This window comes from Herpailurus yagouaroundi, unplaced genomic scaffold, assembly GCF_014898765.1.
Source record: "Herpailurus yagouaroundi ecotype Mexico unplaced genomic scaffold, PumYag 166, whole genome shotgun sequence".
In the NCBI taxonomy this organism is placed as follows: Eukaryota; Metazoa; Chordata; class Mammalia; order Carnivora; family Felidae; genus Herpailurus; species Herpailurus yagouaroundi.
The window spans coordinates 989,652-1,013,250 of record NW_024412407.1 but is presented as its reverse complement, the minus strand read 5'-3'; the positions used below and the strand labels follow the sequence as shown (position 1 = coordinate 1,013,250).

General features: G+C 46.9%; 1 protein-coding gene across 1 annotated transcript in view; it reads left to right on the top strand.

Annotated features, from left to right (window-relative positions):
- The window catches only part of NCKAP1L (NCK associated protein 1 like), a 38,970-nt gene extending 17,791 nt beyond the window's left edge, over positions 1-21,179 (top strand). The window contains exons 17-31 of the mRNA XM_040487884.1: positions 189-321; positions 590-709; positions 2,769-2,914; positions 3,198-3,329; positions 4,789-5,007; positions 6,905-7,035; positions 9,736-9,833; positions 9,969-10,062; positions 10,219-10,301; positions 10,601-10,681; positions 13,659-13,752; positions 14,680-14,796; positions 15,172-15,281; positions 16,764-16,853; positions 20,952-21,179. Coding sequence (XP_040343818.1) covers positions 189-321; positions 590-709; positions 2,769-2,914; positions 3,198-3,329; positions 4,789-5,007; positions 6,905-7,035; positions 9,736-9,833; positions 9,969-10,062; positions 10,219-10,301; positions 10,601-10,681; positions 13,659-13,752; positions 14,680-14,796; positions 15,172-15,281; positions 16,764-16,853; positions 20,952-21,083 — 1,780 coding nt within the window. The 3' untranslated portion in view covers positions 21,084-21,179. The remainder of the gene's footprint in view (positions 1-188; positions 322-589; positions 710-2,768; positions 2,915-3,197; positions 3,330-4,788; positions 5,008-6,904; positions 7,036-9,735; positions 9,834-9,968; positions 10,063-10,218; positions 10,302-10,600; positions 10,682-13,658; positions 13,753-14,679; positions 14,797-15,171; positions 15,282-16,763; positions 16,854-20,951) is intronic.
- The last annotated feature ends 2,420 nt before the right edge of the window (positions 21,180-23,599 follow it).

Genomic DNA, 23,599 nt, shown 5'->3' with positions numbered 1-23,599 from the left:
GAGAGAGAGAGAGAGAGAGAGAGAGAGAGAGAGAGAGAGAGAGAGAGGTAGAGAGAGAGGAGGGAAGTGAGGGAGGGAGGGGTGAAGATCAGTAGATATTTGTTGAAAGAATGAATATTCTCTCCACCTCAAAGGGACCAGCAGGCTCCTAAACCCTGGTTCTAAGTCTGCTTCCCCTTTGTCTGCAGCTTCCATCTCCGCACCTTTGAGAAGATGTTTGCCGTGACCTTGGAGGAACCTACCATGTTGCGTTATGCCATTGCTTTCCCTCTGATTTGTGCTCATTTTGTCCACTGCACTCATGAGATGTGCCCGGAGGAGGTGGGTACCCTGACCTCTAAGCCCTGTCATCTCTCTAATCACATCTCATCCATATTCCACAAAACACAATTCCAAAGGTTGGTTTTGGTCATAAGAAGGGTACAAACATAGGTATGTGACACGTGACCCTAAGTGTCTCAGCTTGATGTAGAACGTGTCCTCTCTCTGGGTCTGTTTCTTCTTCTGAGTGGTGGCTCAGAGCAGATTATGAGGAAGAAGTGACTGTCTTGGTGTTGACAATTTCTTCCTTGGTTCCTCTTTTCCAAAGTACCCCCACCTGAAGAACCATGGCCTTCATCACTGCAACTCCTTCCTTGAAGAGTTGGCCAAGCAGACCAGCAACTGCGTCCTGGAGCTCTGTGCTGAGCAACGAAACCTGAGCGAGCAGGTAGGCTCAGTCTTCTCTCTCTATTTCAGTTTCCCTCTGTCTACCTTGTCTTCCTGTCAAATGCCAAGTTCTCTAACCCTTTCTCCCAAGTAGAGCTAGGGCTTTTGTGTACTTGAGTTTATGGCAGGTTTCTTTTCTTAGTGTAGTTCCTTCAGTCTTTACTCCCTTAGGACGAGATAGAGGTGTCCAAAAATACTCTTATTTGAACAGCTGCATACCAGCAAAATCTGTGCTCTCATTTGAAGCGTTCTGAGAGAGGAGTTAGCTCCCTTGTTTATTCCCCCTCCCCTCTCTGCCCTGTGTATGCATAATTAGGACTGTGGCCCCTATATCACCTGTCTTGTCTCACCTTTCTGTCCAGCTGCACCCTAATCTGTGGCCATGTGAACATTTTCAGGCACCTCCTCTGTGTTTATCCTCAGGGCTGCTTTCTTGTCCTTGTCTCCTTGTTTCCCCCACCCCCACGCCCCACCTTGACTGACTCACAGCACCTGGTCATGATTAGCTCAACCTAAATTTCAGAAAATTAGAAAATGAGGAACTTGTTGCCCTGGAGTCTTTTAGGTTTCCTGGACTACCCACCCTTCCTGGGTTTGAGTCAGGCTTTGTAGCAACTTTGGTAGAAGGGGGTCCAGGTTGTGTGTGTGTGTGTGTGTGTTGTGTATACATATGGATGGTTAATATTATTACTTACGTAACCTTCCCATTGTCTCATATGTAAAATGCGGATAAAAATAGTTTCTTCACAGAGGTATCATAGAGATGCAATGAAATAGAGTATGTTAAAGATTTAGTACACCGCTCTCAATAGATGTCAGCTGCTATATTATTTGGTACTTACTGAGCCCTAAGCTCTGTGCTGGGTTTTTGGGACGGGGGTCCCAGAAGGAAGTTACACAATCCCTGCCCTTGGGGAATGTCCTGGTTTAAGGGAAAGAGGAGTACAAACACATGCCAGAAAGAAATTTAAGTGATGAATGCCCAGAAGCTAGGCAACCAAGTAGAATTGCGGGCATATTCTTCATTTATTTTGAGTCCCTACTACATGCAAAGGACGCGAAAGAGATTTGCTCAGTGTTGTATCAGGGGTGACTCAAGCGTGATGTGAGTAATTGTTTTCACGCACACCAGGACTTTTGTGCCCAGATGAGTATTGCCCCCTCTAAAGTTATCATTTGGAATAAATAATTAGTGATGTTGCCACAATGAGCAGAGTTACGTTATTTTGGAATTACTTTCAGAATCTACCGCAGACGTTTTGGCATAATATCAGGGTTGACACATCTTTAGGGTCACATCTCTTAGCATGACTGTGAAGTACCAAAACCGGTTTTCTCATGGTGCTTACGCTACTCTAAGAGGAATTCTGAATGAGGAGTTTCCAGACATGCTCTGCACAGGCTCCGCAGCATTGGATTAAGTGGAGAGAATTCTAAGATGATTATCTTGAAGGAGAAACCTGAATATATAATTCTATCTTATATTTTCTGTGCAGCTGACTGGGCTATCTCAGTGAAGAGAAGAGATACAGAATTGATTAATAATAATAAAAAAAGAAGTGGAAAGAGAGTGCTGGCCATATTGTGAGCTCTGAATCTTTGGACAGCTACATAGCACGGGCATCTGTATCCATGGGACAGAATATGAAGGGATGTAAAGTGAGATGGTTGTTCCATCCAAGCAAAAAATAACTTTCTTCCCAGGTTGGAAGATCCTAGAAAGTGTAATTGCGTGGAGCTCTTAGGTCCTATTCCTTTTACTTGAATTTTTCCATCAGTAAAGAGTTTCTCTCAGGATGTGAGTGGGGACTTGATGATCTGATCCATAAAATACACTACTGTTTCTAGACTTTGAGCCCTACCCATGGAGAGATATTTAGTGATACCTAAAAGAAATGAGTGCATTTCAAATTGGCCCCCATTCAAGGAGGAGATGCTGGAAGGAAAGAGAGAGAAAGGCAGACAAATAAAAGAATAGACAATAGTGGAGGGTCTGCGAGATGGGCTCCTTGTCAGTTTTAGGAATGGATCTCACTATTCACTTGTGTTTGTCCCTAAAGCTTCTACCTAAGCACTGTGCCACTACCATCAGCAAAGCGAAGAATAAGAAAATCATGAAGCAGAGGCAGACTCCCAGAAAAGGAGAACCTGAGAGAGACAAGCCAGGAGCTGAGAGTCACCGGAAGAACCGCAGCATTGTCACCAAGTGAGGACCTGGGCCCTTGAGGGCCAGGTGGCCACTGCCTCCAAGAAGGGAGAGCAGGGAAGAGGGAAGGTGATTCGGCAGAAGAACGTGGGAGTGGTGGTGGCAAATGGCAGATATGGAAAAGCACTTCCGTGTGAATTTCCTACTTTGCCTTTGAAGGCGGCATCAATGTCCTAGAAGTTGAAAGGGTCTGAGGGTCATGGGCCTGTCAAATCCCTCCTGGGTACTAGCAGGTAGTGCCAGCCCTGTAATTAAAGCTCATTTTACTTTCTCAATTTCCCAGCATGGACAAACTACACCTAAACTTGACAGAATTGGCGCTGACGATGAATCATGTGCACAGCTTCTCTGTGTTTGAGCACACGATCTTCCCTTCTGAGTATCTCAGCAGCCATCTGGAGGCCAGACTCAACAGGTATCACTCTTTCCTTGTCTTCTATGTTTGCATAGTATGGTAGTCCTTTTTTTTTTTTTTTTTTTTGAGAGAGAGAGAGAGAGAGAGAGAGAGAGCACACATGTGAGTGTGTGCGTGTGCGTGAGCGGGGAAGGAGCAGAGAGAATTTTAAAAGATTAAAAAATTTTTAAAAATTTATTTCATATATAGAGAGGGAGCACAAGTGGGGAAGAGGGAGAGAGGGAGAGGAAGAGGGAGAGAGAGAGAGAGAGAGAGAGAGTGAGAGAGAGAGAGAGAATCCCAAACAGCCTCCATGCTCAGTGTGGAGCCTGACATGGGGCGCTATCCCATGACCCTGGGATCATGACCTGAGCCAAAATTGAGTTGGATGCTTAACTGATTGAGCCACCCCAGTGCCCCTGCATAGTATGGTAGTTCTTAAAGTTGGGTTCTGTTAGATTCATTTTGGTGGTCACTCTGATGGAGTTAATCTGGCATAGGTCTCAGGTATCTTTATTAAAATGCAATTAACAAAAAAGGTCCCAACATTCTACAGGTGGTTTGGTAAACAACCAGAACTGATCACCACTGGTTTAGTGGTTTAGTAGAGTGAGTGGGGATTTTGCAGGCAGGAGACCTGTGTTGACATCCTGGCCATTAGTTAAGACACTGGAGTGGGGAATCTGACTTGTTTGAGCCTTGTTTCCTACCCTGCAAATAAGGATAATGATATTTACCTTATAATGAGAATTACCTGTAATTGAGAATTGGTATAGAATTAAAGGTAATAATGTGTACGAAGTTCCTGACACATACAGGCTTCAATAAAATAGATTCCCTTCCTTCACTTTGCCTGTCTTTCCATTGCCACCTGAAGTAGGAGGAATATTCCTTATATTGGAGTTGAGTGCTATAGTCAGTAATTAGGGGAATGAGGGGAAGAGGTTTTGTTTTTTTTGTTTTTGTTTTTTGTCTTAAATAATACTCCAGTCTTCTATGTTTTGTTTTGGAATTTGTAATCTATTCGCTTGAGTTGCCAGGGAAGGCGTGCTTGAGAAAGTGACATTTGGGTAAACTCCTGAAGAAGCCAAGTGTGTGACTATCTGAGGAAAGAGCGTTCTAGGGTTGGGAACCTGCCTAGAATGTTCAGGGACATGGGGGAGGCCAGGATGGCTGGACCAGAATGAGCCAGGGACTGATGGGTCAGATGTCAGGTTAGAGACTAGGTTGGAGGAGTTGGCAGACTGTGTAGGTGTTTCTATGTCATTGTAAGGACTTTGACTTTGACTCTGAGTGAGATGGGGAGCCTTGACAGGGTTTGAGCAGAGCACTAACAAATGTACCTACCTTTTTGGGTTTCTATGAGATTTAAAAGAGGTAATGTGTGTAGTTAAATCATAGCACGGCACCTGGAACACAGTATAAATGTGCTGCTACTGTGTTTAATATTATGATTGTGATTATGATTTTTGTCACCCAGAGCCATTGTGTGGCTGGCTGGCTACAATGCCACGACCCAGGAGATCACGAGGCCTTCTGAACTGTTGGCAGGAGTCAAGGCATATGTTGGTTTCATACAGTCGCTGGCTCAGTTTGTGGGTGCAGATGTTTCTAGAGTCATCCGCAATGCCCTCCTGCAGCAGACACAGCCACTGGACTCGTGTGGGGAACAGACGATCACCACTCTCTACACAAATTGGTCAGTGTTGCTTAGCTTCTTCCATTGCCTTACTCCTTTGTTACCACTTTTGCCTTTACACGGTCAGACCTTGGGTCCAGGCATTTTAGCTCTGAGGGTCATAGACCCCCAAATAGAGGCTTGTTTCTGCTAGAGGACTAGAGCAATAAGCGGGGGGCAAACCCAGATGTCCTTCTTTCCATGTACCATCTATTTCTGACCTTCCATGTAACACCCATTTATCTACCCTGTAGCAATTTGACCTTTCCCCTCTTATTCTCCAGTTCTTAATCTTCCTTTTCTGGATTCTTACTGTTTTAATTTCAAATGCTCTCTCTTCCTCTTTCTGAAGTTCTCTTATTTCTCTTTGCCCAGCTTCTCTACCTGAAGACTATTCTGTCTAACACAGTATCTCCAGGATACAATCACTTCATCCCAGATACGACCATGTCGAGTCTAGCAGTTTGTTTTTAATAGGAAGGGAGCTGCCTCTCCAAAACCAGAGGAGGTAGGGATTAGCAGTGTTTCCTTTGAGAGTTTAAGGATGGAAAGGAGCCAGATTCCTACCTCCCCAAGCCACTGGGTGGCGCTCTTAATCCAATATCAGCTTAGCAGGAGCCAGGCTGCAAAGAGACCCCCTGAGCAGGGGGAAAGACGGAGACCAGTTTTGCAAGTAAGAATGCCACCAGGGGCGTGTCAGGAAAGGAAAATGGGTGTTGTGGGTTAGGTGAAGACTTTGAATTGTTAAAGAGGGCATGCTTCTCTGAAGGGGGCACCCACCCCTTGCCTCCACCTGATCGCTACCCCCACTAAGCGCCTTACTTTTAATGGAAAGTCTCCCACTTTCAAAATTTTGACAACAAATTCAAACTAAAAGAAAAAAACCTCTCACCTTTGATGGCTGGGTTTGCCCCCCACCCAGGGGACTTCTGTAAGACCTAGACCCAGAGCTAGTTCCTGGGTGAGTGGCAGGGGCTGGCCACACCCTCCTTTGCCTGGAGGTTGGGAGGGGATATTTGGAGGCTGGATGACCAGTGCTCACAAGGCTTCTGTCAGTCCAGGAGGTTTGACTTGGGACTCGGCTTCTAGAATCCTATGTCCTCAGTCCAACATTCTTTTATTTAAAAATTTTTTTTAACATTTATTTATTATTGAGAGACAGAGACACAGCGTGAGCAGGGGAGGGGCAGAGAGAAAGGGAGACACAGAATCTGAAGCAGGTTCCAGGTTAGTCCAACATTCTTTTATTTTTTTTTTAATGTTTATTTATTATTGAGAGACAGAGACACAGCGTGAGCAGAAGAGGAACAGAGAGAGAGGGAGACACAATGGAACAGAGAGAGAGAGGGGGACACAGTCTGAAGCAGGGTCCAGGCTCTGAGCTGTCAGCACAGATCCCGACTTGGGGCTCGAACCCACAAACTGTGAGATCATGACCTGAGCCGAAGTCGGACGCTTAACGAACTGAGCCACCGGGCGCCCCCCCTCAGTCCAACATTCCAACATTCTCATTGGAGAGGTTGAGGCTAAGTATATTTCAGAGGAGCCCAGTTAGTAGGAACTTTTTTCTTGTCAGTTTGGGCTTGTCTTACCTGACAGAGAGAGGCCTAGGGTGAGGGGAGAGAACAGTTGGAAAAGAGCAGGGGCTGAGAGAGGGGAGTGCATACTGTTACATCTGACAGCCCCGTGAAATACCCTGCGGACTGGAGGAGAAGCAGAATTACAACACTGCCAGTTGTTGTTGAGCCAATGGCTTGGGGTGTTAATTAGAGTGTTTTGCTGTCTTCTTTGAGTTTCTTCTCCCCACCCCAGCCTTTGGCAGAGTTTCTCTTCCCAAGCCCAGTGGTAGTAGTGGGGAGCAATGGCAGGGAGAAACGATCGAATACTAATCTCGTGTGCTCTCTTGGCCAACCCTTAGGTACCTAGAAAGTCTGCTTAGACAGGCGAGCGGCGGCACCATCATCCTCTCCCCCGCCATGCAGGCCTTCATCAGCCTTCCCAGAGAGGGGGAGCAGAACTTCAGCGCAGAGGAGTTCTCTGACATCTCTGGTGAGCCCGGGGCCTGGTCTCCTTGGCAAGGAGCTGAGCCTTTCCCCTCAGTTCAGCATCTCGGCCTCCAGACCTTCCCAGAGGCTCATTCTGTAGGCTCCTCGACATCTCTGCGGGATTACACGTTGGGGACAATAAAGAGATCCTAAGTGAGAGCCAGAATTGAGGAGTGGCCTGGGGGTTGGCAGGTGGAGAGGGAGAATGAGGGGAGTTGGGAGCTAGGTAAGGCCACTCAAGTTACTGAAAGTGTTTATTTTTCGAAGGGTAGTAAATAGTTATTTTCCATTTCCACACAGAATAAAGAGTTAGACATATAACGAAGGGTAAAAGATAAATAAATAAATGTAAGGAGGGAATTCTGATATTTGGAGTTATTAAATAGTAGTCTGATGTCATGGCATCTTCTTTCTGAGGGATAAATTTTAGGGCCTGAGCCAGAGCTTGGATTGCTGATGTATAATGATGATAAAATAATAGATGACATTCACTGTGGGCTAAGTTCTAAATGTTCACACCTATTAATCCCTTTAATCCTCACAATGGCTTTGAGGTAGGAACTCCCATTACCCCCGTTTTACAGATGAGGACACTGAGACACGGGGAGGTTAAGGAGCTTACCTAAGGTCACACATTCATAAATGTCTGAACTGGGATTTCAACTCAAGGCAGTCAAATTCTAGAACCTGGGTGCTTAATCACATGCGGTGCTGCTTCCCAGTGTCTAGAAGGACTTTTGTGTCTTAAGGCCGGTGGGTAAGGATTGTGGAGTGAATGAGTTGGGGTGTCCTTCTCTTTTTAAAAGAGGGCTGGAAGCCATACAGATCCTTTTTAATGGGTTTGTTTTACTGACTGATTGATGAACTATCCTACTGTTTCCTCCCTCCTTTCACCTCCATATAAATCCTGGCTCCTGCATGGTGTCTGGTACAGGTGGGGGATGCTTTCGTGACCCCGCCTTCTCCATTCTTCCCCTTCCTTGTTTGGGGGGGCATGTTATAGAAGAGCACACAGTTCTGTTGTCCAGTGCTGTCTCCTTCGTACCCTCATTCTGATTCCATTAGTAAGCTGACCCTACTCTTTGCGCGCTGGAGGCTTCAGATGTCCCCTTTCATCAACTCCACCCACAAACTGTAGGCAGCATCTAAAATCAGCTTTAGGTCTTGCTGACAACTGATGAGCAGCAGGAGGTAAGGCTGATTCCCCCTTCTACCACCCCCACCCCAATTTCCCCAAGTTACCATGGTGATGGGGCAATGCAACTGTAAAAATAGATAGATGGAAAGAGAAGGATGGCCTAGGGTTACTAGCCTGGAGTTGAGAAGACTAGAGTAAGGAGATTCAGCAGATCTGAACTGGATGATCAGTGTGTTTTCTCTCTCCAGGGGAGGCAGTTCAGCCCTTCTTCCTCTCTATCAGCCATTTTGGCATTATCAAGTTGACCAGGTGGCACATCTTTTTCTAATTCTCAGCTCAGTTTTTTCTACTATAAATCGGAGAGGCCAGAAGTGTGTAATATTTACTCTAGACGGGGCTCTGACCAAGTTCCACTTCCTCTGTTCTTGGTGGAAGCAGAGATCAACTGGTCCTGCCTTCAACAGCTTGAGCGTGAGCCTTGATTTCTTTCCCCTCTGAACTCCTATTAACAATGTTAAACTCACTTTTCTGCTACCGGTCTCTTGTTGTTGCTACTTTTGGTTTTGTACGATTTTCTCTGCTGGGATGATGCACGGCCAAAGACCATCGCTGGAGCTCCTTCCTATTTGGATTTGTCACTAATGTTTCCAACAGGGGATTTCCCCAGTAGGGTGTCGTTTAATCCACAAAGAGCCGAAAGTGGGATGAGTAGGGACAGATAAGGCATCGGGGCAGACTAGAGGGAGGAAGGACTTAGAGGAAAAAACAACTGGGATTCTGGGGATGTGTGTTGGTTATGAAAAAGAAAAGGTAGGTCCAGGAGAGGAAAATTTGGACAGTGAGGCATTAAATAAGGGAAGCAGAGGGAGGAGCACAGAAGACACCAGAGCTTAGATAAGAAACTAGTTGTGGTATCTACAGAAAGGGGCAATAAGACATTGTGCTAGGTTTCAGGTACCAGCCCTTGACTTGGTTAAGTGACCTTGAACAAGCGCTTGACCATGTCTGTTAAACCAGAAGGATGTACTGTATACCTCAGAGGGCTGTTAATAATGATCACATCAATAATCCTTTAATCATATATATCTCTGTGGGCTTCTAAGATTTTTAGCATGGGCTCTTATTGACTGTCATATCAACTCCGTGAAGTATTCGGGGCAGATATTAATTTCTTCATTTTACAGAGAGGTAAATGGAGGCTCAGAAGGGTCAGTGACTTGTTTAAGGTCTTACATCTAACGAGTTAGTACAGCTAGTCTTGCAAGAGCAAAACCCAGGTACCACAGAGAGGGACTTGGGAAAGGATCACTTCCTGTAAGAACGTAAAGTAAATATCATTTGTGGTAAGTGTTTGCGTGAGTACCAGTGGGGAGGGGGTAAATGGTTCCACAGGATGGCCAGGTCTGTCACCTAAATGTAGGATTGCAGGCCACTTCTGCTCCCCAACTTCCCACTTCCTTTCCTTGAGGAAAAATATTGTAAATGTTCAGATTTACCATCTGTCTGTGGTGTAAACACTCCAGTGCCCTCTGAGTCCCACCCGGGACCTCTGTAACTCTGTTTCAGAGATGCGGGCCTTGGCTGAACTGTTGGGCCCCTACGGCATGAAGTTCCTGAGTGAGAACCTGATGTGGCACGTGACCTCTCAGATTATGGAGCTGAAGGTACTGTGGAAACAAGGCCTGGGAAAAGGCGCAGCCTCAGGGAAAAGGGGCAGGAGTAGGAGACTGGTCGGGGGGTGGGGGGATGTACCACGGTCTTGTCTTCTCCTGCTTCATGTCTCTGTGTCCTGGCTGCAGAAGCTGGTGGTGGAAAACATGGATGTACTTGTTCAGATCAGATCCAACTTTAGCAAGGCAGACTTGATGGCTTCTCTGCTGCCCCAGCTGACAGGTGAGCACCTCCCTGATGGGACAAGGAACTGTGGCCATGGCATTACGGATGACAGGGGTTTTGGGGGAGTGGGGCGGGGCTAGGCTGGGTGTGCAGAAGCAAAACCCGCACTAGTCTCCTGAGTTCTACTTTTCTCATGTTCTTCCTCCTCCGCAGGGGCTGATAATGTGTTGAAACGCATGACCATCATTGGAGTTATCCTCAGTTTTAGGGCCATGGCCCAGGAGGGACTTCGGGAGGTGAGCTGAGGGCAAAGGGCTGCCCCAGAATCACAGATGCCCCTGAGGGTAGGGTTTCTATGAGAAATCGCGGAGACGTGTGGTGAGCATTGAGGAGAGAGGGGGAACGTAATTTGGTAGAGGTCCCGGAAGATCTCTGGGGACAGATGAGCAGAGGACACCTAGAAGCATGATGCGAGGGCCGCGTGGGAGGCTGGTGGGGCCCTTATCCAAGCTGGGGCCCTTGTTATGTTTGTTCTGTCTATCTTTGCAGGTACTGGCACTGCCCTGTGAACTCATTTATCTTCTCTCTCCTCCAGGTGTTCTCCTCCCACTGCCCATTTCTCATGGGTCCCATAGAGTGCCTGAAGGAGTTTGTGACCCCAGACACAGACATCAAGGTATGGGACAGCTCGAAGTGCAATCCACTTAGGAGACTGTTGTTGTAGAAAGGACGTACCCAGGACCTCATGAGGGAGGGAGGGCTCTGAAGAATACTGTAGGGGAGGAGCCAGCATTTGAATTTTTTAAAAAATCTTTATTTATTTTTGAGAGAGAGAGAGAGAGAGAGAGAGCGAGCGAGCAGGGGAGGAACAGAGAGAGAAGGAGACACAGAATCTGAAGCAGGCTCCAGGTTCTGAGCTGTCAGCACAGAGCCCGAGGTGGGGCCCAAACTCACAAACTGCGAGATCATGACCTGAGCTGAAGTTGGACACTTAGCCGACTGAGCCACCCAGGCGCCCCAAGGAGCCGGCATTTGAATAGGAAGGAGCTGGGAGAGATTTTGTAGAGAGAGGAGTAGTGGTCAGACGATATTCTTGGAGAGTCAGGGCAGAGCTGGAGAGACATGAGGGGGATGGACAGAACTGGGAGCCTGGCATACCTGTGAGAGGGTTGGGGAAACGTTACTGGAGAAAGGTAAGATCTAGGGTAGCATCGGCAGCTTTTTCTAGCTAAAGTGTGCCAATTAGATACTGAACTGTGTGCAAACAAGTTCCCTCTTCAGTCAGGAGCTCAGGTACTTTTTGTAAAATGATTTATTGCTTCCATCCCCACCCTCTCCACCTGAGCCCAGTTTCCCTTTTCTGGCCTTTCCTTCCTCCTGGTTCTGAAACTTTTTGATTCCTCTATGTCTGTGTCACCTGGCTCAGGCCTGCATCTACTACAGAGATGGAGAGAGGAGGAGGGGCTTCTGCAGGCACCCCGAGTAGAACATCCACTTCTCTGCCCGTCCCCCCCCCCATCTTTGCAACATCTTCTTGTCTTTTGGATTACCTGAAACAAACAGGTGTGTTATGTAGGATATACAGCCAAAGGCTGGGAACAAGGGCCTTCAGACACATAGGGCAGGCCACTTCTTCGTGGAGAGAGCTCTGTGATTAAGAGGGAACTGGTCAGCAGGAAGAATCAAAGTTGGATATTAAGAAAAACTTCCTTGCCTTGAGATCAAAGGAATTGTGAAATTTCCCCTCTCTCCCCCTGAACCTCAGGCTGAAGCAGTCCTGGGGACCATGTGGGTTTGATGTTTCACTGGGCTGGCTGCCCCTTCTGACTGTTCTTTTACAATGAACTTGGGTTTCTGGAAGCTGCTGATGTCGGGGATGAATGCTATAGCCTGTCAGAAGCTTGTCTACCTGTATCTCCTGGGCAGCACTGATTTTAGGCCCTGCCTGCTTGTGAAAATAAGTAGGTTGGAGCCGGAGTGTGGGGGGAGGAGAGGTGGCCTGTCCATCAGAGATTCTGTTGCTGTCTCCGAGGAGTGCGAAGATTAGGGAAAGAGAAAATAAGACTCCTTCGATCATCCCTTTCTTCTTCCAGAAAAATCACAGGTCATGGACCCGGTCCCTGATCTCCCCAGACCCATGAACTATAGGGAATTTAATTAAAGGGCAGAGCAGAACGTGGCAAAGGTGAGCCTTCCATGACAAGTACCATAGGTGAAGTGTGTGTTGATAGGTGTATCTGTAGGGTGCTTTGCTAAAGTTACCCCACCCAGTTGTCTACTCTTGAAACAATTGTCCTTGTTCTCTCCAAACATTTTCAAGTAATTTGGTTAACCTCAAATGAGGTCTAAATACTCGGCATGGGAGTGGGGCTTTGGGGCCATATCCTGGAAACTTGATTTTAAGTACTAGAGATTCAAGTATCGATCAGTAAATGTATTTTTGTAATTTAAATTTGGCTAGCTAACATACAGTTCAATATTGACTTCAGGAGTAGAATTTAGTGGTTCATTACTTACATACAACACCCAATGCTCATCACAACAAGTGCCTTCCTTAATGCCTGTCACCCATCTAGCCCATCACCCACCCACCTCCCTCCATCAATCCATAGTTTGTTCTTTATTGTTAAGAGACTCTTATGGTTTGTTTCTCTCTCTTCTCTCCGTCTCCCTTCCCATATGTTCATCTGTTTTGTTTCTTAAATTCCATCAATCAATCAATATTAATTGAATACCTTCTATGTGCTTAGCATTGTGTTAAAAACTAAAGAGGAGGAAAAGAAGTGCAATGTTCCTGGCTTTGAGATAAAGGAAGAGGAGGAAAGGAATAATGTTGATTGGTGACTAATGTTTATTAGTGACTCTGAGTGTGTAGGGTAGATGCTTTATACGTGTGACCTAATTTAATCTCCACAACAACTCTGTGAGGTATTGTTCTCCCAGTTTTACAGATGAGGAAACTGAGGCTCAAAGAGGTTAAGTAACTTTTAGCCAAGGTCACACATGTAGAAAGTGGTGGTCCTGGGATTTGAACCCAGATCTTCTCACTCCAAGGCCTTTTTCTCCCCTCAGATGCCATGAGGTTGTAAAGGATTATTTTCTAGGTGCTGAGATAAGCCATATGTGCCACCTCCTATCTGAAAAGGTAACTGATAATACCATGTGTGATCCATGCTAAGTCCGTGGTACCACTTTAGGAAGGAAGAGATGAATTGGGCCTGAAGTGTTTCAGCGAGGGCTTCACACATAATATGAGATTTGAGTTAAGCCTCAAGGGGTGGGTGTCACTTAGATAGAAGTAGAGGTCAGGAAAAGATGCTGTAGATGAAGAGGGAACCCAAGTATGACAGTAAGGAAGCGAGTTGTAGTTTGGAGGCAGTGAATTGATGACTCTGGTTGCATTGACTGTAGGAAGCTCTTGGGGAATTCAGAGTGAGAGAGGAAATTCGTACTGTGGAGTATCTGAATGCCAAACAAAAGCATTTGTGCCTTTTCTCTGTAGGATATGGAGAGCTATGAAAAGAATACCTAGAAAAGATGATAATTCACCGAAGGGTTAACATCTGTGATCTGGGAATCCTGACTACCTGTAGCTTCTGTCAAACACTTCCCTCTGGGAACCCTGTCCAGAATGTTGTTTTCTTCTCTACTAGGTGACCCTGAGTATCTTTGAGCTGGCCTCTGCTGCAGGAGTGGGCTGTGACATTGACCCAGCCCTGGTGGCTGCCATTGCCAATCTGAAAGCTGGTAAGACTGGGGAAAGTGGGCAAGGGAGGGCTTGGACCATTATTTTTAGGTGGGAAAATGTCAATGTCAAAAGAAATCTTCCCTTGGGATTGTGAATTCAGAGGATATAAGCTGGGAGCTAAAGAAAGACTTAAAGTGTAGTCCCTAACCCCCAGAAAACAGTTACATAGGCAATTTAGATTCCTAGCCACGTTCCAACCAGTTGACCTGTCAATCTGCTAAAAAATATTAAGCGAGAGCCCCTTTGATGCTCAGCAAATACTCAAAGGAACTTGTGCTCTAGTTGGGGAGGTAAGATTAATGCAAATGAGACAATGAGAGAGCAAGCCACAGTGACGTGTGATTTCATGCTGAGTTACATGTGATTTCATGCTGTGGTACAGCATATATGTGCCTCAGAGTGATCTGGTGCTCTCCCCTCCCATAGAATCACCCTGATGCTATTCACTTCTTCCTCTCGTCTCCCGTTGTCTTTTACATTTCCCGGTACACATTTCCTCTTTCTTACCCACACTCAGAATGGGATGAAACCAAGGGGCTGGTATTAAGCCCTTTCAAAATTGCTGGACTGGCCCTTCTCTCTTAGTTTGGTAAGACCCTTCCCTCTCCTTCCTGCCTCCCCACCCCATCAGGCAGCTGACAGTGTCCTCTGACTGCATGTCCGCAGAGCCCTTCCCCAAGAGCTCCGCTTTGGTCACCAGAGGAGGCCTGCAGGATCAGGCCCCTCGTGAGAAGTGGAGGCCAGTCCTGTTCCCCTTCAGCAAGAATGACTTGCCTGCAGTGCTTTAGAAAGCGTTTTCCTAGATAATTTTCTTACAGGATCTTCCCAGTAATCCTGGGAACTAGGACCTCTGTAGAAGATAACTCCTGTTTGCTGATCGTACTTTCCCTCTTTTTTTTTTTTTTTTTTTTTTTCCGTCTTACCAGATACTTCATCCCCTGAGGAAGAATATAAGGTGGCCTGCCTGCTCTTGATCTTTCTTGCTGTTTCCCTCCCACTCCTCGCCGCTGACCCTTCTTCTTTCTATAGTATTGAGAAGGATGGTAAGTAAGGAGTAGGTGGGAGGGACCAGTGCTATTAGGATAGTCTCCCGGGGTGGGGAGAGGAGACGGAGACATTTGTCTGGAGAATGTACACAATTCTGACTCAGGCGTAAAGTTCTGTTTCAAAGAACACTTGAGAATGAAGTCTCTGTAAAATTCAATTCCAGTGAGATTTCTTAGGAACACCCTTATCCTAATATCTAACTATCTTCTGGTGTTTCTAGGAATATCATCCCCCAAATGCCTCCTGGTCCTTTTGGTGTCAAACGGGGGTGGCCTAGCCTGAAACAGTGAGAAAGTACCAGCTGGGGTCAGCCTGGGGTGGCTCACTTTATTTCTTTTTGTGTCTCTCCCCCTCTGTCAATCATAACCTAGGTTACAACAACAATATTCACTGCTTGACCAAAGCCATCATCCAGGTATCTGCTGCCCTCTTCACACTCTACAACAAGAACATCGAAACTCACCTCAAGGAGTTTCTGGTGGTGAGTACAGAGCCCAAGGCATAGCCCACCTCAAGCCCAACACAGGGCTTTGAGATCAAGAGCTGAGCTGTGATCAAGAGTTGAGTTGGACACTTAACTGACTGAGCTGCCCAGGCACCCCCAAGTCCTCTGTTTTTAATAAGGTCTCCGGGACATCTGATGCACAGTCAAATTGGAGACACCAAGTTTTAGAACCCATAAGGAAGCCCTTTCCAACTCTAATCCTCACAAACAACAACGGAACCTTTTTTCACATTCTCAAACCTTAGTGTAAATCAGAATCACCTGGAGAATTTCTGAGTCAGTAGATTTGAGGTGGGGCTAGAAAATGTGCGTTTCCAAGATCCCAAGTTGATGCTGTTCATCCTGGGATCTCGCTTTGAGAACCACTGGGCTTGATTTCTAGGACTGGGGCTTATAATCAGGCAGCCGATTGTACTGTAGGTTACATCCCATTTATTCGAGAAAAATTGTTTCAAAAAATATTTTTAGCCAAGGTTTGACTCCCTGTAACAATCACCATTTCTCTTAAGTTTTGCCTCTGGAAAAACACAGAATAAGTAGTCTCTTTCCATTGTTGGAAACCCTGGGGTTTTCCATTCTAAGTCCTCCATGGTGGAATTCAATCCATACGCTTCTGATACATGGTCCATTACCCACTGCCTGACTTCAGCATTCTCAACAATGGGGAACTTATTCCTCTGCAAAGCATGGGCCTGACTTAAGAATTAGGGTCTCATTTGTCTCCTTTTAGGAGGACACACGGTAAATCATATTCTCTCCGGAATCATACCATTTTCCTGGAAGCTTAGTTAGAGGGTCTCCATTTAAACTGGGCCAGCCAGCCAATCAGAATGGGATCTGAGCATCTTAGATACAAAGAATGTTCGTACCAGATCTCTAAGATGGGGTGAGAAGGGACCCCCTCTCCCCTTTTCCGTTTGCCCTGTTTCTTTACTGAATGAGAGCAACCTGGGCCTGAGATGCAGTTAATCATGTTTCTTCCTCCCTCTTTGATCTGTTGGGGGCCTGGAGGTGAATGGAGAGGACAGCCATTTGGGAGTTGACAGGAGGGGAATGTGAAGAACACTGCCTCTGAATCAGAGGCCCAGCTCTGTCTCTAGTCTGGTGGGGAGTCAGCTGTAAACAACTTGGTGACAGTGCTGTCTGAAGGCTGCCTAGGAAAAGGGATTAATCTCCAGCATACAGTATTACCTGTCTTTGTTCTAGCTTTTGTCCTCGCCCCTTGCAGCCTCTCCCCCAGCACCCCTGGCAACCTCCTGTTGTCTGCCCTGCCTGGTTTACAGGCAAAGCGCGTCTCTGGAGCCTAGGGGATTTGCTACTTTTCCACCCAGAGTCTCCAGGAACATCGCAGCACTTCTTAACTCTCCTCCTTGATCTTTGCTTAACTTCCTGTAGCCTGAGGCTGTCCCACTCTGACCTCCATAAAAATCTGCTTTCTTACAAATTCTTCCCCTACAGGTGGCTTCTGTCAGCCTCCTGCAGCTGGGCCAGGAGACTGACAAGCTTAAAACCAGAAATCGGGAATCCATTTCTCTGCTCATGCGCTTGGTATGTATTTGATTTAAATTGGTCTGGGAACAGAAAGAGCAAAGGCCAGAGGGTTTTGTGTCCTTGCCTTGTTGTGACTCAAAAGCATGAACTCGGGCGCGTGGGTGGCTCAGTCGGTTGAGCGTCTGACTTGGGCTCAGGTCATGATCTCACAGCCCATGGGTTCCAGCCCCATGTGGGGCTCTGTGCTGACAGCTCAGAGCCTGGAGCCTGCTTTAGATTCTGTGTCTCCCTCTCTGTCTCTGCCCACCCCCCCCCCCCATACATTCTCTCTCTCTCAAAAATAAATAAAAACATTAAAAAAAAAAAAAAAAAAGTCCTGAACCCAGAACTGAATTCGGCCTGACTGTTAGGACTCACATTCTGGTTAACCTTCCAGACTTGTCCTGTAATCCCAAGGTAGAGTCTTCAATGACTTCTCTGCAGGACAGGGCCTACCTTGTCCCTGGCTGACTGGGTCCTTTTTCCTGCAGCGTTCTCAAGTCTGATCTGATGGGGCAGCTGTGTCCCTCATCCATAACTGCCTGTCCAATTCATGTTTGATTTTACTTCACCACTTCCTACCACTGTATGTCTTGTCCTTAAGGAGTACTATGGGAGGGGCGCCTGGGTGGCGCAGTCGGTTAAGCGTCCGACTTCAGCCAGGTCACGATCTCGCGGTCCGTGAGTTCGAGCCCCGCGTCAGGCTCTGGGCTGATGGCTCAGAGCCTGGAGCCTGTTTCCGATTCTGTGTCTCCCTCTCTCTCTGCCCCTCCCCCGTTCATGCTCTGTCTCTCTCTGTCCCAAAAATAAATAAAAAATGTTGAAAAAAAAAAAGAAGTACTATGGGAAGGGTGCGGAATAATACAGAGCTGAACTGGGGGTGGGGAACTGGGGGCTCAGAGGAGGAAAGAATTTTCCCCTGAAAAGCTATTAAGACCAAGAGCGCGGTGGGTCATGAATCAGGCGCCTCCTGCTATCTCTTTCTTCCCAAGCTGTGGGCTTTTTGCTACTTTGGCAGAAACTTCTGGGAACTCTGACTCAGTTAACTTAAAAAAATCTTTTCCTCATGACCCTGTTTTCCTCTTCAACACGCTTACTCACTCTTTTGCTCTAAATGTCTGATTCTCCAGGTTAGTACTGCATTTAGATATGGTCAGGAGAGACTCCGGGACTGACCCCTGTGTTTCAGAGACCCTCCTCTGGCGTATGGGGAGAGGACAGGCCGATCTGGAGCCTGTGCTCCGCCTTGAAGTCCACACTAAAGATTTCTGGGACCCCAGAATTCTCTGCTAAGCGGCTCCAGCCTACTTGTAGGGCTTGTGCAAAGTTTCTTCCCCAAGTGCATCCTATTGAGGCGGGCTGTGCTGTTGGAAGATTACCTCTAGTGCTCAGGGAGAGAGACAGAGACAGAGAGACAGAGAGACACAGAGTGTGAGTAGGGGAAGGGCAGAAAGAGAGGGAGACACAGAATCAGAAGCAAGTTCTGGGCTCTGAGCTGTCAGCACAGAGCCCCACAGGGGGCTTGAACCCATGAACCGTGAAATCATGACCTGAGCTGAAGTCGGATGCTTAACTGTCTGAGCCACCCAGGCGCCCCTTTATTTTTATTTATTAATTAAAAAAAATTTTTTTTGAGTCTAAGAATTCTTAATTCAAACCTGACCTTCCACGAAATTATAAAGGTAGATTGTGAAGGTTGAACAACAGAACATAATAGTTTGATTTATTTAATCACATAGTATGCTGTACTCTTGGCAAGACCCACAGATGTTAGAGGCAGGCATGCCTGGGACTCCCTTTGAGTCTGCTGTAAATACACAGGCATGGAGTGGGATCTGTGTCTCAGCTAGAAAAAGGCCTAGACTGGGCTGAGGATCCTGATGGAGATGAGAAGAGAATGGAATGAGGGTGTGGGGGGAGGGAGGGGTGTATGGTGAGGGGTGAAAGGGCAGAGGAGGCAGATGAGGGCAAAGGCCAGTAGTGTGCTAGGTAGAGCACAGTCTTTGGAGCAGCATGACCTCGGGCAAGTTAATTAACCTTTCTGAGACTCTGATTCTTTATCCAGAAAAGTGGGCCGTAGTCCTTGCCATAGAGTGTCAGGATTCATAAGAAAATATATGTGAAAGTGCTTAGTACATAATACATGCTCAACGAATGTTAGTTCTCTTTCTCTGCCGCTCATTTTAGTTTCTGGATGATTCTTCATTTGCTTCGTCATTTACTTGGGCAACTGTCACCTCTGTAAGGTTGGAGGTGATTCTGTATGGCCACTCAGCCCTGCCTCCTTCTGCTTTGCTGGTCCCCTGCTCGTCCCCAACTCCCCCCTCCCCCCCCACCTCCCCCTCATTGTGGCAGGGTGTCTGCCCCTCGTGGCCTCACAGTGAGGCAGCCGAGTAGCTGGGACAGAGCTAGGCCCTTTTTGTTAGAGTGTTAGAGGGAGAGACCTAGGGAGGAGCTGCTGCAAAGCAATTTAAATGCAAATGTTTCCCCATGGAAATACAGGGGAAGGAACTGTATTCTGAGTTAAGAGGCTACTCATGTAGCCCCAACTCCTGGCCAGGCACTTCTCTCCCTGGGGGTCTTTCTGTCTTGGCTGTCAAGCCTGGGCAGTGCCCACCCCTGTTACTGCCAGCCTGTTCCTGGCATGGGTTTAGCCGGGGAAGAGATGGCTCTCAGAGAATCATAGAATTCTAGATGTCAGAATGAGACCAGATCCTGGCAATTGGTCCAGTCCTTACACTTTATGGGTGAGGAAACTGAGGAGAGGGTGGGAAGGATGACACATGCAAGGTCTCCCCCAAAATATATGGACATGAGAACCCAAGTGTCTTGGCTTTCACTCTAGGGCTGTTTCTACTGCCATGAATTTCCTCCAGTTAGGAGCCGTGTTATCCTCTGTGCTTAATGGAGCAAAGAATAGGAAGTCTTGGGCCAGTGGATTCTTCGTGAAGCCATCACTCATTTCCCTGGACCTGAGGGTCCTATCCTAGAAAAGAGACCCTATCTCTCTCCTGGCTTACGGTTAGAAAGTCTTGCCTAGCGAGAAATTCCTTCTGTTATCCAACCTAAGATCGGAGCTACTGTTTTTCTGGCAGATTTCCTTTCCTCCAGCCTGCCATGTCTGTTCCTCTGAGGCTGTTTGTGTGCGTTTGTATGTGCACATATTTGAGAATAGCAGAATCTTATAAAATTTAAAACTTGAAAGGACTTCAGAGAAATAAACACATTAGAGTTGATATAGTAGATTCTCTTTCCAGAATGAATTTTGAGGAATCAAAAACACCAGACATATTGGGGAGGGCCCATCTGTGTAAATTGCCAGAGGATACAGGACACTTCTCTCCAGAGTGTGTTTTTTAGCCCCACAACTTCATGGATGAGGAGAGCACTGAAGGAGATACACCCTGTTTCTTCTTCCGGGATGGGGAGCCTCCAGCCCAATGCTAGGCCGTGGGCTCTTCGCTAATATGCCCCCCTTCCCCCACCCCCTCTACCCTCAGTCTTATCCGGGCATCTTGATCTATCTTTCTGCTTGGCTGTGGGGGCTGCTGGGATCACCATAGCACACAGGCTTCTAATTAAACTAATTAATCATTCCTGCTCCTTTATGCAGCATCCTTACTGCTCCCCAAGCACTGTACTGAGAGAGGGAGGAGACTGAGACCCAGCACAAGAGGACCCATGTGGATTCCAGGCCCTTCTTTCTTGGCCTGCAGTGGTGGTTGTTGCCTTCTCTGTAAAGCTCTGTCATTGGTGCTTTTATCCAACTTTACCTGCTTCTGTGCTGCCCCCCGCAAATGATTTGGCATCCAGAATGGGGAAAATGGGAGTTTTTCTGCCACCGGAGAAGTGACTCTTTCCTGTCTTCTGCTTCTGACCTTTTCCTGTAACCCTGAGAAGGGACACAGGGGCCATTATAGGGAAGCTGAAGAGGCCACGTTGCTTTCCTAAAGCTAAACCAAGTGAGGGGAAGAAGGAGGGGGGTGTGATTTGGATACTTGTTCACTTGTAACTCTTAAGAGCCTCAGAGGGCCCAGGAAACTGAACGAAGGCACAGGGTGTCACAGAGCTATACCCTCCCCGAGGTTCTCATCTCTTGACCTGTTTCCCTTCCAGGTGGTAGAGGAGTCCTCCTTCCTGACCCTGGACATGCTGGAGTCCTGTTTCCCTTACGTCCTGCTTCGAAATGCCTATCGGGAGGTATCCCGGACCTTCCACCTGAACCGAGTGCCAACTAGTACCCACTGAAGGGCCATTTGGACCTACCTAAACCCAGGAAGCTGTAGCCATTTTCTCAAGGGATGGGGTCAGGAGCCAGAGCTGATGAACAGACATATGGAGGAACAAAACCAACACCATCCACGGCTGAGAAATCAAAGAGAAATGGGGCAGACGGTAGGGGGTGGGGGCGGGGGCGGGGGCGGGAGCCGGAGGACAGGTGACGGGAAAAATTAGGGAACTGGGGCCACGTGTGTACATTTTAACATAGTAACATATAAATCATGTTTTCTAGCTTGTGGTGGCTGGTGCTTGAGCTCTGACTGGCATGGGTCTCTCGACCTTCATCACTATTCTAGGATAATGCTGGCGGGCAGAGATGATCAATCATCATATTAAACCATAATGAGCTTATAATTCTCCCACTGGAGCTGCTATTGTCTCCTGCACATTCATTAGGACGATTATCTCCTCTCTTCCTCTTCCAAATGTGTTCGGCAAACATTCAGCCTGCTCCTACTGCAAAGTAGTTAATAGCAAAGGAACTTCCTTTTTCCTTTGTGGGGGCTCTTTCAGGAGTCACGGGTCTCTTCCTCTCCTCCATCTCTACTGCCTACAAGAGGGAGTGCCCTTGAGAGAGTCTCTCTGGCCCCAGCTGCCCTCACCTGCTCTACCACACCTTGTAGGGACTAAGTTCTCCCATCTGTGTAGCCATAACCCCTCCTGCTTTTTCTTTGACATGCCACAACCCAGAGCCATGGGTCAATCTAGCTAATTCTAAGTCACACCACAACGAGTGGGATCCGAGTCATGTGGGTCTCCCTCCCAGATCGTTTGGGGATACTCTCCCTGCTATCTGGAGCCCCTAATTTAACCCAAATCCCCTTGTCGTCATCCTGGGTACAGCTGTTGCTGTAGGCAGGGATTTCTCTGCTAGATCTTAAATTTCATAGACCTCATTAGATTATAGGGCCCTGAGAGTGGGTATACTTGAGGGAGTCCAAGCTGTTTCAACTTAGCCCTTTTCTGCACTAATTAGAATTTCAAGTGTCACAAAGCCTGGGGCGTTCAAGATAGCACTAAACTAGATTCAGTTAACTCCGTGGCAGGAAAACAGTGGCCCCATCCATCACTTCTGTGCACCACGGCCAAGGAGGACTGGGGCAACAGACAGTAGGTCACAGGTTGAGAGTGGTGGAAATGGGCGAATATAATTAGTTGATTAATTAGGGTCATGTCCATATTTCCGTGATAAAGAGGAAGCACTTGTTGGGTTTCAACAAAACCATCTGAGGTTCATTAAAGCTATTTGATAGCTGTTTTGGGATTTTGTATGCACGTCTGATCTTTACTTCTCAGTACCCAGGCTTAGTCAATAGTTCTTAAACTTCGCATTCATAATCGATACACAAGTTTTTCTTAGCAACAGTTGTTTGCTCTTCAGGATAGAAGCAACAGAGGATCCAGCTTCAGGCATCAGCTGGTTGTCCTTCCTTGCTGTGGAAGGGACATTATGTTGTAAAGGAGTGATTCAGGGTCAGGCCTATTGAGACTGAGGGCAAAGTTGATCAGGAAGAGGAGTCTCAGACGTATCTGAACAACTACTCCTAGATCCTACTCTGTTAGGATCTTACTCTTGAGATGGAGACCTCTTTTCCATGCACGTGTAGCACTACGTAAGAGGAGCCTCTTTTTTTTTTTTTAATTTTTTTTAATGTTTATTTACTCTTGAAGGAGAGAGATAGAATGTGAGTCAGGGAGGGGCAGAGAGAGAGGGGGAGACCCAGAATCCGAAGCAGGCTCCAGGCACTGAACTGTCAGCACAGAGCCCGATGCGGGGCTCGAACTCCTGATCTGTGAGATCATGACCTGAGTGAAGTTGGTTGCCTGACTGACTGAACCACCCAGGCACCCCAAGAGGAGCCTCTTTTTTTTTTTTTTTTTTTAATTTTTTTTAACGTTTATTTATTTTTGAGACAGAGAGAGACAGAGCATGAATGGGGGAAGGTCAGAGAGAGAGGGAGACACAGAATCTGAAACAGGCTCCGGGCTCTGAGCTGTCAGCACAGAGCCCGACGCAGGGCTCGAACTCACGGACTGCAAGATCATGACCTGAGCCGAAGTCGGACGCCCAACTGACTGAGCCACCCAGGCGCCCCAAGAGGAGCCTCTTAAGGACAAAGAGATAAGTTGCTGCGGGAGAGTAGAGGGTAGACATGATACTTCTTTTTTTTTTTTAATTAAAATTTTTATTGAGATGGGTGCCTGGCTGGCTGTCCTTAGAGCACGTGACTCTTGATCTCAGGGTCATGAGTTCAAACCCCACGTTGTGTGTAAAGCTTACTTAAAAAATTTTTTTTTATTGAGATAATTAATCCACATGCACTTGTGAGAAATAACACAGACACTGTGTGTCTACTATACTCCAATTAAAAAAAAAAAAAAGGAAAACACAGCTCTTGTGTATCATTACCAGTTTCTCCCAGAGGTAGCCTCTTGCAAAATTATAGTCTACTATCATAACCAGGATATTGACATTGATACAA